General features: G+C 38.0%; 1 protein-coding gene across 1 annotated transcript; it reads left to right on the plus strand.

Annotated features, from left to right (window-relative positions):
* The first annotated feature begins 10,765 nt into the window (after positions 1-10,765).
* On the plus strand, positions 10,766-14,176 carry LOC106164078 (uncharacterized). Its single transcript, XM_087014212.1, has one exon. It carries the CDS (start codon positions 10,944-10,946, stop codon positions 13,158-13,160), a length of 2,217 nt encoding a protein of 738 aa, XP_086870338.1. The 5' UTR covers positions 10,766-10,943; the 3' UTR covers positions 13,161-14,176.
* The last annotated feature ends 595 nt before the right edge of the window (positions 14,177-14,771 follow it).

The raw sequence follows: 14,771 nt of genomic DNA on the forward strand, positions 1-14,771 counted from the left end.
CTATAGATAACCTGAAAGAATGGCAACCAAAAGAAGCAAGCTGTATATCATATGGATGAATTCACCAGTGGTGATATTCAAATGTCGATTCTAAAAGTTTTACTCGTCAGTTACTTCCAGGAAGAGGTGGGGGATATACATTCCATGTTAAATAGTGTTTCGAACTAACCAAGAGCGACGGAGCAGAACTTGAAGAAAAATTTCGTCAAAGAAGCCAAGCTATGTCATATTGGAGAATTACCAATTCTAATGATGGTTCAGAAATACCGTAGTCTGCTAGGTTGTCCTATCAGATGGTGTTAACCAGTGAACTCAATGATAATTTCTACAGTCACCCAGGCGCGAGGACGGACAGGACGAGCCTTAACACTGGGGTCGGGGAACGGGTCAAAGATTTTGGATTTGTTTTTAAAAAGAAAATACACTTTTTAGTCTTGTCTACAGACTAAGATCGAAGATGTTTTGGCAGATATATACTAATGATGGATTTTACCCTCATGCGTTTACTTGTTATCGATTTATATCAGTAGACATACTGAGAAGTAAAAAAAAAAAAAATAATAAGAGAGAGAAAGAGAGAGAGAGATAGATGCCCACTTCGTAGCTTTTATAAATTTTCATATTGTGTTATTTAGCTCTTTTAAGTGAATGTTGTAAGGCGCATTGAGATTTTTAATGGAATGCGCCATAGAAAAATAAATTATTATTATTATTATTATTATTATAAAATGTGGGTATGTTTGGGTGTTGGGGGAGGGGGGGGGAGTCTCCAGCGCCTCCCAACAGTGTATATTCAAGTCAATTTATTCCGACTTCCCGCCATGACAAGGTACAATTTATTTTAAATATCGATGGCAGATCACCATTTTCATTATCATCTTTCTTATTGAAATCATGATTTTATTGACAGAACCAGCGAAAGGAAGGAAAAAATTATTCTAAAAAGCATCAACATTTATTCCTCATTGTTAATTTGTTAGCTTGTTTGTTGTAAATTCCCACCCACTGGGACGTACGATGTGCAACATCAAAGTATCAGTGATTTTCAATATTAAATATAATAATTTCAACTGTTATGGATTATATACCCTATATATATTTGCTATTATTCGCTGAAGTGACATGTTGAATTTTGTAAGGGTGTTTGCCATTCCCATAATCCAAAACGCTGACATAAAAAAGGTGGAATACACCTTCATTATTTGAGGAATTTTAGGCGGAGTTTTGTAGTGGGGGTGTAATTCTCTTTATAATGACTACCTGTTTGAATATTGTCGCCCAACCCATGTTTTTAGGAGTCAGCATCAAAGGACATCTTAGTGGTAATCTCTAGCACACCCCTGTACTTTGCAAACTTTTCTGTGCAGCCGACATCATGGTATTTTGAATTTTTCAGCAGTCAGCAGATACAGATTCTGGGGTGAAAAAGCCTATATTATGGTGTAATATGGGGGTCTTCTTTTCGATCGGATCTATAAGAGGGACTATTTGTTCTATGGCCAATGGAATTCCCCAGATAGTTCTATCGGGTGAATTTATCAGACATATCACACTGTCATCTTCATACTACCGGGTATTTAGTTACTTGAGCATGAAGGCGTGTCCCTACGCCACCCTCCGTCACAACATATATTTTCCATGGTTAAGCTCGTCATTAAAACTGACTTTTTGATGTTCGATTGTAACATTTTTGTAGGTGGGTACAAGTAAAAAGATAATATAAGTGTGGGGGTGGGAGTCGGGGTTGGGCTGCTCATTTAGATAAGAATTATGACAAGGGGAGTTTCCCTTAATCGCGGTTTGAGCTTAGGCCTGAGGCGCTGAAAAAATGTGTTTGGGCGGACGATAAGGAGGATTACTGACCCCCCTCCCCATTTCAGCCTCCCTCCTCCTCCTCCAATCCTAACCCCAGTTCTAAGTCCTATACTATTATATCCACAAATTCACCATTGAAAACATCACTATCTCTCAGTACACGGTGCGAGGAATCCATTTACGAGGTTTATCTTTATCTCCTTTCCATTATAAAAACGATGATGGCGGCTGATCAGGTAAATTGTTGTTATTTTCTTTCCTTGTCGTAAATAACTGGATGGTAAGGATATTAAAATAGTATCATGTGGTCATATCATAAAGGTCCACCCTGCGCGTGCGGTCACTCTATGGTAGGGTCAACCACTAGTGTGAGATCTTTGACATCCAAATGGGGGGGGGGGGGGGGGAAGGTGGGGGGGGGGGGGGTTAAGATATAATATTGTGGTAACCTTAACATGACTGAGCTGTTCTTCTTTGATGTATTTAACACATTTCTTTGCGAGGAGCGATGTGATCAATTTTGAATGGTGACTATGTATGGTCTACTTAAATATAATTTTTCAACAACATTGTTTTAAAATGCAAATAATTTTTTTTTATTTCCAGAATATACCAAAAATACACTAAATAATAACTTGGATAATTAACTAAACCTCTCACTCCCATACACGCACACATGCCTCTCACATTTGGAGCAACTACATAGTATTATCATTGTGACTTTGCCATTTCTATCAAGGTATAAAAAATAAAAATGTAGTATACTATCACTTTTTACAACCACTATTTACAGAAAAGTAGACATATAGGTTAATAAGTCTAAGATACAAGGCTTTTTGAGCCGCAATAAAATAAATATATGGATATATAAAAATACTAGTGTGAAGAAAAAAGAAACAAAGTGTAGACTTAATATAAATTACATTTTTAATGGACAGAATGGGAAACCCCACGTTTTAATTTTCGAAAATTAGCTTCACGTTCTCCCATTTCTCTGTGATTTCTAATCTTTTTATCTCAGTCCGTAAATAATTGGAATACATGCCTATATCTCTATATGATTTTATAAATGTTTTTGTGCTTTTCCAGTTTGGGATTTCCAATTTTGTCCTACAGAGAGTAATATATTTTTTATTAGAAGGATAACAAGATATATACCAGGCAATTGCTTATTCAGAGTACCAAGTACAAAATATTCTAGTTTTCTTTCTATCGTGGGTCCGCAATGTTTTTTCAAACTTCTGATCAAACATGTCCAAATATTTTGCACATGGACACAGTCCCAAAATAAGTGTTTCAGTGTTTCTTTTGACAAATGACAAAAGGTGCATTCTGCTGACTCCCTTCGTTGGCTTTTGTATAGAAAAGAGTTTGTACAAAAAATCTTGTGGTTAATTTTAAACTGGAGGGCTTGTAGGTCTGTTTGTTCAAACGGTGCCCCAAAAATCGCCCCCCATATATCATCGTCGCTATGGTAATGCAGAGTGGACTCCCAGCGATTCTGATATCTGGGGCACGTCTTTTTAAGGAACAATTTATAAAATACCTGTGATACTTTTTCATTCATCTGAATCAGTGAAATGTTTTCGTTTCTAGCTTCTGTTATGTTATGACCATATGCCTTAATTAGTTTTCTCCAATTTGTGGTACGGACTTTCTTATACTTAAGTGTTCGAGAAAGTTAAAGTTAGATTGATATTTTGCATTGATCTCATCTATAGTGTAAAATTCGCCTAAGGCATTAATTAAATCGCGTATAAAAAAGACACCTTTATCACACCACTTTTTTCCAATAATAGGGGACATAATTAATTCTCACGTTTTCGTTATACCAAATAGGTTGTGATAAAATGTCGCTTGTCAACTCTGCGGGGCTATCTTGTAATTCTGCCCATGCAGAAATAACGTTTTTCCAGAATGGATTGAAAATAAATTTTGTTTGTGAAAGGCCATTTTTCGTGAGATACCAAAAATTACGTCCCCCAATTTTTTCTAGGTTTTTCTTCAAAAGTACTTTCCATGCGCTGCTATGATTATCATTTAGATACTTTTTTACCCACGTAATTTTTAGGGATTTTGCTAAAAGCCTGAAGTCAGGAGCGCGCAGTCCTCCCTCTTCGTAATTTCTTTCCATGGTTGATCTTTTTACTTTATCAATTGCGCTTCCCCAAATAAAAGCAAAAGTTGTTTTTTCTAATTCCTTGAAGAAGATTTCCTCGGGACTTGGTAAAACTGTGAGCATTTGTATTAGCAGTGGCATAGCAATCGTTCGTACTACTACTATTTTACCTATCAAGGATAAAGTTCTAAAGGACCAATCATCGAGCACTTTTTTGTATTTATGAAGTTTTTCAGAGAAGTTTTCATGGTATATATCTTCTTTGGACAAGTCGTATTTTACACCTAGGAGCTTGAATTTTCCTTCAAGATTCCATTTTAGTTCTAGTTTGGTTTTTATTGTTTCCCTTTCCCCCCTTTTTGAACCAATCCAAACTGCCTCAGTTTTATTAAAATTGGTGCGTAGTCCAGAACATTCTGCAAATAAGGTTATGATCTCCATAGTTTTTTCCAGCGAAACTCTGTCATCACTTAATATAACCGTAGTGTCGTCTGCGTAGATATTCATTTCCCTCGATAGTAATTCCTTTTATTTCTTGCTCATGCTTTAGTGCCGAACTGAGTAATCCCAATGATAAGATAAATAGATATGGGGACAGAGGGTCCCCTTGTCTTACTCCTCTTTTGATATCAAAGAAATTGGACAGATGTCCGTTATTTTGAATTGAACTTGAAATATCCTTATATAGTGTTCTAAACCATCTTACTATTTTTTCCCCAAAATTATAAAAGTGAAATGTTTTTCAATGAAAACCCATTCCAAAGAATCGAAAGCTTTTTCCATGTCAAGTAGTAGTAAAACTCCGGATATGTTTTCTTTTTCAGTTTTTTCTATCAAGTCGTTCACCAACCGAGTGCACTCCCCAATATATCGGCCTTTTAGAAATCCCAACTGCGTTTCACTTATAATTCGACTGAGAAAAGGTTTTATTTTGTTTGCGATACACGCGGACGCAATTTTATAGTCGACATTTAATAAACTTATAGGTCTCCAATTATTTAAATATTCTTTCTTTTTCTCCCCCTTCGGTAGACATGTTATCAGACCTTGTCTTTGCGATATGGACATGCTTTGTATTTCGTATATCGAAACGATCGTAGTAAATAGTGTTTTATGTCAGGCCAAAACATCTTATAGAATTCAGCGGTGAAACCGTCAATTCCTGGAGATTTATCATTTGGCATTTGCTTCAAAGCGGCTAGGCATTCTTGTTCTGTGATGTTCGCGTCTATATTTTCATTTTCTCGAGAGAGTTTAGTGATATAGGGATTTTTATCGTTAAAGAAAATGTCGGAATGTTTTTTAATGATTTTAGTACCTTTTGAGGAGTATAAATCTGCATAGTATCTTTTCTGTTCATTGACAATATCCTCAATTGCTTTAATTTCGGTTCCATTTTTAAGTATAAGTTTAGGAATGTTTTTATCAACATAATTTCGTTTTTCCAAATTACAGAAATACTTCGTACTTTTTTCACCCTCTACTTTCCACTTCGCTTTTGTTCTCGTTATTATACCCTTTATTCTGTATTCTCTTAACTCTTTTAGTTCTGATTCCACCTATAATATTTCATCCTTATCCAAATTTGTTCCAGTTGTAGCATATAAGATTTTTAGTCTTTCTTCTAGGTCTTTTTCAGCTTTTTCTCTCTCTTTCTTTTTCTGTGTGGAATATCGAATCGAGTTGCCTCTTATTTTGAGTTTCAACATCTCCCAAAGCAAGTGATCATTTATACTATACAAAGATTCTGGATATTCAACAGTGTTTTCTGTTCTATAGTCATTTAAGACTTGTGTAATCGTTTCTTTTACTAGCAAAATGTAGTTTGGGTCTCCCAATAGACTGTTATTTAATTTCCACGTCCCTTTGCCTTTTTTCTGATTAATTAATCTAAATTCTATTGATATTGGTGAATGGTCAGAGCGGTATGCTAAATCAATGTCAGAATCAACTAAGTATTGCTGTAAGTCGGCCGAGATAAGAAAGTAATCTAGGCGACTTTGTTTGTGATGAGGACCATGCCACGTGTATTTGTTTTTGTAAGGGTGTTGCTCTCTCCATGCATCAATCAAATCAAAAGTATTCATTAGTGATTGGACAGTTTTATTAGACTTTTCATTATTTTATTCATGTAATTTCGCGTGTCCCTAAAGTAATCAAGCGGAACATTCCAGTCACCGGCGATAATAATCGTAGTATTTCCAAGTGTGCTTAGTTTCCGTTCGATGTTTTTGAAAAATTCCGGTGAGTCACTGTTAGGTCCATAAATTGCCGCAAGCGAAAGGCGCGTTTCTTGTACAGTTATGTCCATGATGACAAAGTTCCCCTCAGGGTCTAATATCTTACTGTGTATTTTATATTGAAACGAATTTCGGAGAAGCACCATTACTCCCCTGCTTTTTGAAGATAATGAACTAAAAATTACATTTCCACCCCATTCATTTCTCCACATATCTTCGGCATTTTTCTCACTGTGTGTATCTATTAGCAGAGCTACGTCATATTTTTCCTACACTTGTCAAAAAAGTCTCTCCTTTTTACTTGATCTGAGCTCAACCCCCTGCAGTTCATGCACCCTATTTTAATACTCGCCATGTTCAATAATTAGCAATAGGTAATGGTTATTATACTGGTAGTACCTTATCTGGTGTAAATAGTGATTTCTTATGAAACAAGTTATACTGCAATAAATTATCGTCTCTTGTATTCGAGTCCAGTATGCTCCCACATCCACACACTTAAACATACATACAACATTACACGCCACATAGAGGTTACACTTACACACAATATTCTTCATGGCTGACTCAATTACCAGCTAGAAAAACCAGTGTCCATCGGTCAATACGATGAATTAGCATATATTTTATAGTTAGTTCAATACACCGAATAAATGACATCTTGTTTATTTTCTTTTCTTTATCTTTTCGTCTATTATGTCAAATATATCAAATTTAATCTTGGTCTCGCTATTCTTTGCTTTTCCATAAACGTTCCCGTTGAAAAACCAGGCTTGCTCAATAGACTCATTTTCATTCAGCCTGTGTAGAAGTTCGATATTTAATTTCGTCACATCGTCTGCAAATTTGATTCCTTTTCCGGATTTCTTCACAGCTGATCGTTTTTTCATAATACGCGCCTTCACGTCGTTATTTTTCACCTTCACTAGAATCGGTCTCTCTTGGCCCCGTTTGCCTGGTATTCTGTGGACTGCTAAAAGCTCATCCACGTTCACCTTGACATCCACTTCTTGTTGGAGTAGTTTTGCCACTGTATTGGTCGTGTTTTCATCTCTTAACTCCTTAACACCATAAAATTTGATATTGTTTTTACGCGAGTACTGTTCATTATAGTTCGCTTTGATTTGTGCTGATTTCGACATTTGGCACGCCTCTTCCGACATTTTTGTTAACTTTGCGTTTTCCTTTTTATTTTCGTGTATTTTTTCTTTCAGTAGTTCGTTTTCAACGGTTAAATGGTCATATCCATCTTTCAAAATCCCATACTTTTCATCAAATTTCTTCTCCAACTCTAGTAGCCTCGACTCTATCATTTCCGTCATATTTTTCATCAATTCTTCTACCATACATTTTACTTCTCCCACTTCACTTTTTATTGTTTTCTTTAATTCAGTTCTGATGTCTGTTAATTCTTTCATGATGAGAGGCGACTCTTCCCCACTAGAGTTGGAAAGTTCAGAAAAGAGGCGTTTTGTTCTTGATTCCGAGTGCGTCGTGTCACGGCCTTTCGCCTTACTGGTTACACTCATATTTGAATAGATGGATCACGATCGTAATGACCACTTGTAAGATGGCTATTGTAATTGTGGTTAACAGGGCTTTTGTGCTTTCTCGAAGTGTTCGCATGAGTTTGTAAGCAGTTCTCAGCATATGCAACTAAGGTCATCGAATATCTCGGTATTACGAAGTGTTCGCATGAGTTTGTAAACAGTTCTAGGCGTATGCAACTAAGGTCATCGAATATCATCAATTCTAAAAAGCTCGAAAAAACGGTCTTTTCACAAAGTATAGTTTGAATCAAATATTTCCATCGATGCACGGTGTCTTCACGATACTGTCACTCACCCCGTATTTTTTTCTGGTGCGTGCATCCCTTGATCCGATGGCAAATTACCGCAGCTCAGCAAACCACGTACTCCGCCCCGTCAGCCATCTTACCTTTCCAAATAAAATTAAAAAAGGAAATTAGACTACTTTAAATTGAAGCTACCTGTACGGCGTATATTTTATCAGTGTATTTGGGCGAGTCATACATACGTACATACTCGTGTTTTACTGTTTGTTATCTTTTCAATTTATTCATGAATAGAATTATTCAATGTTGGATGTCACGCCGCCAGGTGATTCATAGGCCATGTATTTAAGGAGACTTCCGCTACCTGTGAGCACGGTTTTCTTCCTGTAATTGTAGATATATTTTTCCTTTTCTTCTGATTTCCTCTTTCAGTGCGTAGGTCTATGGTCACGTTCTGCCTGCCTCATCTGAGGTCAGGTGTTCTATTATCACCACGACAGAGACAAAAGTCTGGATGTATTTATTTGCAGAACTAAACTACAGTCAATCAGCCTGCAAATTGTGCGGTATGATTCTGAGACGAGTTTTTGCCCTTAGACGAGGATAATGGTATCAAAATATCTCGTGCGGTGCCGCCTTTATTTTAATCTTTGTATCTGTTGGTATGTTTCATTTACTTTTCATTTTTTCCCTTATCAATATGTCGTATTTCATCTTTCTACCTGTATCTGCTTTTCCATCTTTTCATTCTCTCTCTCTCTCTCTCTCTCTCTCTCTCTCTCTCTCTCACACACACACACACACACACACACACACACACGCACAGTTACTTTCTCTTTTTCTTCCCCTCTGTCATTCAATGTGGAAACCCACAGTGCATTAAATACCTCGTGCGTCACAAACTGCATACATATAGATAGACAGTGCAGTTCAATTGTCTTTCCTTTTCTTTGACATTTGTGAACTGGGCGGGGGAGGAGTGGCGGGGGAGGAGTGGCGGGGGTGGGGAAGGGGGGGGGGGGCGTCGATACTGCATCTGGGAAATGAACGTCCGTGATACGCAAGCGTGAGCTTTGTTAACCGCCTCAGTTCTCTACAGCACGACGCACTTTACCAGCGCTACAACACGAACGATCTCAGTGTAATATTCCGATCAGGGGCAGATATGTATCGTATGCGGTTTAAATGTCCCCTTTATCACTGGCTCTTTAAATATGTCACAGAGTTTAAATTTCTTTTGTCCAAAAATTTCACTTTCACTATCTAATAGTCTAAGGTGCTGATTAGTCCGAGGATCAACTATTTGTGGTAGCGATCACTGAAGGTGCTCTCTAGCTGCTTTGTATATAAAAAACTGCTTATTAAAGTAAACGCATGAAAAACTTCTTTTAAAGTTATTGTGCAAGGTGTATTATCAGAGAAACCGGGCCATCATCTCCAGCTTGTGTTGTCTCCGTTTTCCCAATATTTCCGGCCTACGTCACTTCCGGTCACCACGGAGGCGTCGATGGACGCTGTGGTCTGGTAACAGGTCTCAGGAACTCGACACCTGTTTACATCCAGAATATAACACAAGGTTCTTTACGCGACAAACTAAAACCAGTCTTGACAATAATATGTGTAGTGCAGCACTGTACATGGTCATTATGGTTATTAACGATTTCATCACTTATACATGTATTGACAACATTAGAAAATGGAAAACTAGATAAAATACTTTCGTAAGATTATACATCAATCTAATTCACTCTGCATTGTGTCAAGGTTTTAAAATCAAATAAGGAGAATTAAGGGATGGCTAGTTAGCAGTGAAATATGAAAACTCATTAGGTGTCCTTAATTTTCTTTGTGCGATTTTACGTACATCTGACACGTACGAACCGGGGAATATTTCAGAGTTTTTTTTTTTTTTTTTGCTTGGTACAAAAGGCGTTCATTACAAGCTGTAACAGTGCCACTGGTACACTGGTCACATAGAACCTATAGGCTATTATATAGATAATACTTTAACATTAACAATAAGTTAATGTTTAACGAGGTGGATTAATTTTATGCAGATTAAGTTTATTTCAATTTTTTTTCTCTTTTACTAGAATTATAGAAAGATCAAACGATCTTGACCAGACAGGGACACCGTCTTTCTGAACGATGGCAACATGTACAATAAAGACACGGGGAAATACACCTCCCCGACCTCAGGGGTCTACGTCTTCCATTACCATAGTCTCAGCCACAACAAAAAGCCCATATATGTCAGATTGAACAATAATGGTCAGATAATGAATGCTGGTACGGTAAACCTTCCACGGGGTTTGCGACAGGCAGTAATACTATCGATTGTACATGGTTGTTAATGTTGTTGATAGACTTTGATACCGTCCTGGTTATTGACAACATAACCTGATTGTGCTGTGTTGATCGGTGACAACTATCACATATCAGATAACCTACTATACAATTTATACACGTACACAACAGCCTTGGCAGCAGTAGAGCGGGGCGGTCTGTGTGTGTGTAGTATGTATAAGGAAGGGGGAGGGGTAATACATGTACATTATCCAAACAACCTTTCCAATGTTCTCATCATCCATGTCACTTTACGACAAAAAAAAAAAAAAAAAAAAAAAAAAATATTCAACAGTCGCCCGGCATTTTATCACCTATTGCCAAATCTACAACACAATAACACCAGGGGATATACGGAGGGGGGGGGGGGGGGGGGTTCACATGTCACCCTCACAGCGTATCACTGATATGCCATGCACTCAGCTAGTACAGGCTTTAGACTTTGATATCGTCCTGGTTATTGACAACATCACCTGATTGGGATGTGTCGATCGGGTGACAACTTTGAAGTGGTATAGATAACTTATTAAATGATATATAAAGCGCACGCAACGGCTTTGGCAGCAGTAGAGCGAGGCGATCGACGTGTAGGGGGCGGGGCGCTGTGCCCACTCTGGGCGCCTATACCATGGCAATGGCTTCGAAAGAGATGTGCAGCGTCTTCAGTGAGAACTTTTTAACGTGTCATATATGTCTGGAGGAATATAAAGACCCGAGAGTGCTCCCCTGTTACCACACTTTCTGCCAGGAATGTATTGCTGACCATGCAGCCAAAAATGGTGTCCAGAACAAGTTCTCCTGTCCCATGTGTCGCCAAGAGGCCCCCGTGCCACCAGGTGGGTTAGAAACTCTCGTGAAAAACTTCTTCTTAAGAAAAGTGGCAGATTTCATTAAAGGCCAAAAAGCACCAGAGGGGAGACTTTGTGAGTATTGTAACCATAAAGAGGCTACTTTCTTGTGCCAAGGCTGTCCAAACACCAACCAACTGTGCCCTACATGTCGTGACGTTCACGATAAAATCCCCGCATTAAAAGGACACGTGCTTGTATCCCTGTCACAAGTCGATTTCTCAGTTAACCCAGCTAACATGCGAGAACAATTACGCCATGTATTAGATAAAGCTCAATACTGCGACAAACACGACAGTGAGTTTTTGACATTCTATTGTGAAGAGGATGACACCGTGGCATGCAGAGACTGTATTTTGGAAACTCACAGTAAACATGACTTTAAAAAAGTGGGAGACGTTGTGAAAGTTCAACGGGAGCTTATACGAGAAAAACTCACATGTCTGCCAGTTGAGAAATTGTCTCGTTTTGAGAAGGCAAAAAATACCATTTTAAGGACGGAAGAGAGGCTGAAAGAAAACCAGAAAAAAATCATTCGTTCGGTGGATTCTCAAAGCTTAGCTATGACACAAAAGATAAATGAAAACATAAAAACTATTGAAAGAGAACTCGACGATTATTATAAGCATGTAGAGAAAGATATACGGGAACAGACGGACACGTATTTGACCACAGTCAAACAGCATTTGGGAACGTATCGAACAAAAGTACAGTCCGATTACACAAAAATGAAAAGATTTATAGATGGCAAAAGAAACGAAATAACTGCAGAAGTGAAGGCACTCACTTCCAAGCAATTAAAAATATTAGAAACTGAAAAGGACAAACAAGAAATGAGCATGATTTCCATTCAGAGTATTCGTGATTTCGCTCAGCAGCTCACAGACACAGGTTCTGACATCGAGGTCATGGCCCACTCTAAAAAACTCCAAGCTAGAACCCAGGAGTTACAGACAGTAGAACCAGTATTTGATACCAAGATCACCGACATAACATTTACACCAGGGCAAACAACAATGGACGTTGTGCTTCATTTACCTAAAATCCCCGAACCACAGCTGTCCATCAAAACGGGGTCCATTACGGCCAAAACATACCGGGGACCCTTGGATTCATATTTTGGAAGTTTAAAACAAAAGAGAGCGAACTATCCTGGGCTGAAGGAATTTATGAAGGTAACCTGGCTTTATAAGCCTGAGCGGAATGTTTGTTTTAACGTGAGGGGTTGGCTGCGGGATATCCAGTGCACAGATGATGGTTGTATTTTAGTTTTACATGCTAGTCGCTGTTGGACTGGTGGTGATACAGTGTCCGTATTCTCCAGCACAGGTCAATGTAATCGTGATATCAGTATAGAGGGAGGGGCGAGGTGTATCACTACAGTCAGTAACGGTAGACTCCTGGTCACATGCCATGATAAATGCTGTAGACTGTATTTAACATCAGGTCAGGTTATCCGATGTTTTGGTCAGGGTGATATGGCTGACCCCTGGGGTGTCACTGTAGACCGTACAGAGGGTAAGGTGTACGTGTGTGATGGTGGTGCACAGTGCATCTGTGTGTACGACATGAAATCTTTTCAACTTGTGAACAGAATTTCTATCCCAATGTGCAGTAAAGCATCACTGTGCTGTGCATACCACCACGGCATCAATGCAATCATAGTCAGCGACAACAGTGCCCACTGTGTGTATGCAGTGACACCCCTAGGTGACGTCATGTTCCAATACGGAGCACGAGGTCAGAGTGGAAGTGGAGACGGACAACTGAGTAATTCACAGGGAGTGTGCGTAGATACGTTTGGACACATATTCATAGCTGACAGCAGTAATCACAGGGTGGTTGTCCTTGGTTCAGACGGAAGATTTCTACGTAACATTTGTACAAAGAGTGACAACATAAGCTTTCCTGAGTCAGTTGATGTCAACAGTTACGGGGAGCTTGCTGTTGGAACTACGAGCGGTTTAATATCGACGTATAAGTATCAAGATGTTTGAATTGTAATTAATATCAACGAGGAAAATGTAATGGACGTGCCTTACTATGTTTGTTGTGTAGAGATATTGAATTTGTAGCAAAGTAAAGAAATACAGAAACATATGAAATAATTAGTTTTATCACTTAAATTGAGCACCTTTGTTCTTTGCATATTAGCATGTATTTTTTCCTTTTATTAGCAAATGCTTTTTTCATGAGTAGAATTTAGCTGTTCACCCTAGACTTCTATTTTGACCTAAGTATGAATATAGTTCATCTTCTCAAATTTGTTTTTTTTATATGAAAAGTTTTAAAGGTAGGTGTTGTCTATAGAATGTGTGAAAAGTGATTCAGATACTGTTAATAACATGATGTTTTAGAACTGAAACTAAATGAGTCCTAATGACGTTAACTGCTTTGTTTTTATCATTTTAATTTTATTTATTTATGTATATATGTATTTATTTATTTATTGGTTTTGCACTGAGGTTCAGTTTTGCAACATGTAGATAAGGGCGGTTGGGAGCAGAACATCTCTTTTGTTCAGTAGTCTTTGCAGTTTTAATATTGAATGTGGAGTCGCTCCGGACATTATTTTAAAACATTATATTATATTAAAAACAAATAGTTTACAGTCTTTAGCGGACCAGTGAGAGAATTTAATAGATCCCCCTACGCCCCCCTCCGCGGTTTGTGGACTGTGCTCTAATATTTCAATATGTACAGGACTACCAGGACCCCAAAGGGGGGGAGAAAGGGGGGGGCATGACCTATATTTTGTGTGGAAGCAATTATTTGTGAATGTTTTTGGAAAAAAGGAAAACATTATGAAATGAAACAAGCCGAGGAGTAGCCTGGCTTATTTCCACCGAACGCAGTTTACTTGCAGTAAAACGTGGTACCTAAAATAACAATGTAAGCTACTGACTTAATTTCATTCAAGTTATTGGATAAGCTACAATAAATTACGGCATGTATTCCCTTTATATTTTATATCTCAAGAATATATTAAAAATAAAAACACGTAGATGTAAAACGGCAAGGGGATTCCCCCAACGTCCTGTTCTTCTGACTAAAGTGGCTGAAAATATTTGTGGTAAGCCATTTAGTGCTTTCCCACGTCCACTATGCACGTAGAAAGATAAGAGAAACTCACACCTTGAATGTAGGATGTTATGAAATAAGAAATATTATGTTTTAACAAATCTCCAGTTTACATATATGAAAATAAGAATAAACAACATTATATCATTTTATTAAATACAGAAATATATCCGCGTGTAGTGGATGGCACTATTACGCATGTCTGTTATCTACGACACATACTATATTACCACGTGACCGGAACCGCGTGTAGTGGATGGCACTATTACGCATGTCTGTTATCTACGACACATACTATATTACTACGTGTCCGGAACCGCACAAATTTTAGATATGAATGTAATTTAGAAATGGACTCGAAATACGGACACCGTTGGAAACTTTTAGTTTGGATAACGCGTAAATAATATCTTCCAAGTTCTTGGTCAAAATAGTTACGTGTAGATCGCTATGAGGAAATCCAACGCTGACAACAATAACCAGTTTCAATCTTTTAATGTTAACTCGTTGCCTGCTCCGGTACATTC

This window comes from Lingula anatina, chromosome 5 (genome assembly GCF_051362555.1).
Source record: "Lingula anatina isolate TDL-2025a chromosome 5, LinAna3.0, whole genome shotgun sequence".
NCBI classification, from domain to species: Eukaryota; Metazoa; Brachiopoda; class Lingulata; order Lingulida; family Lingulidae; genus Lingula; species Lingula anatina.

Coding starts and splice junctions, on each gene's coding strand:
- LOC106164078 (XM_087014212.1), top strand. CDS start 10,944: ATGGCAATGGCTTCGAAAGAGATGTGCAGCGTCTTCAGTGAGAACTTT.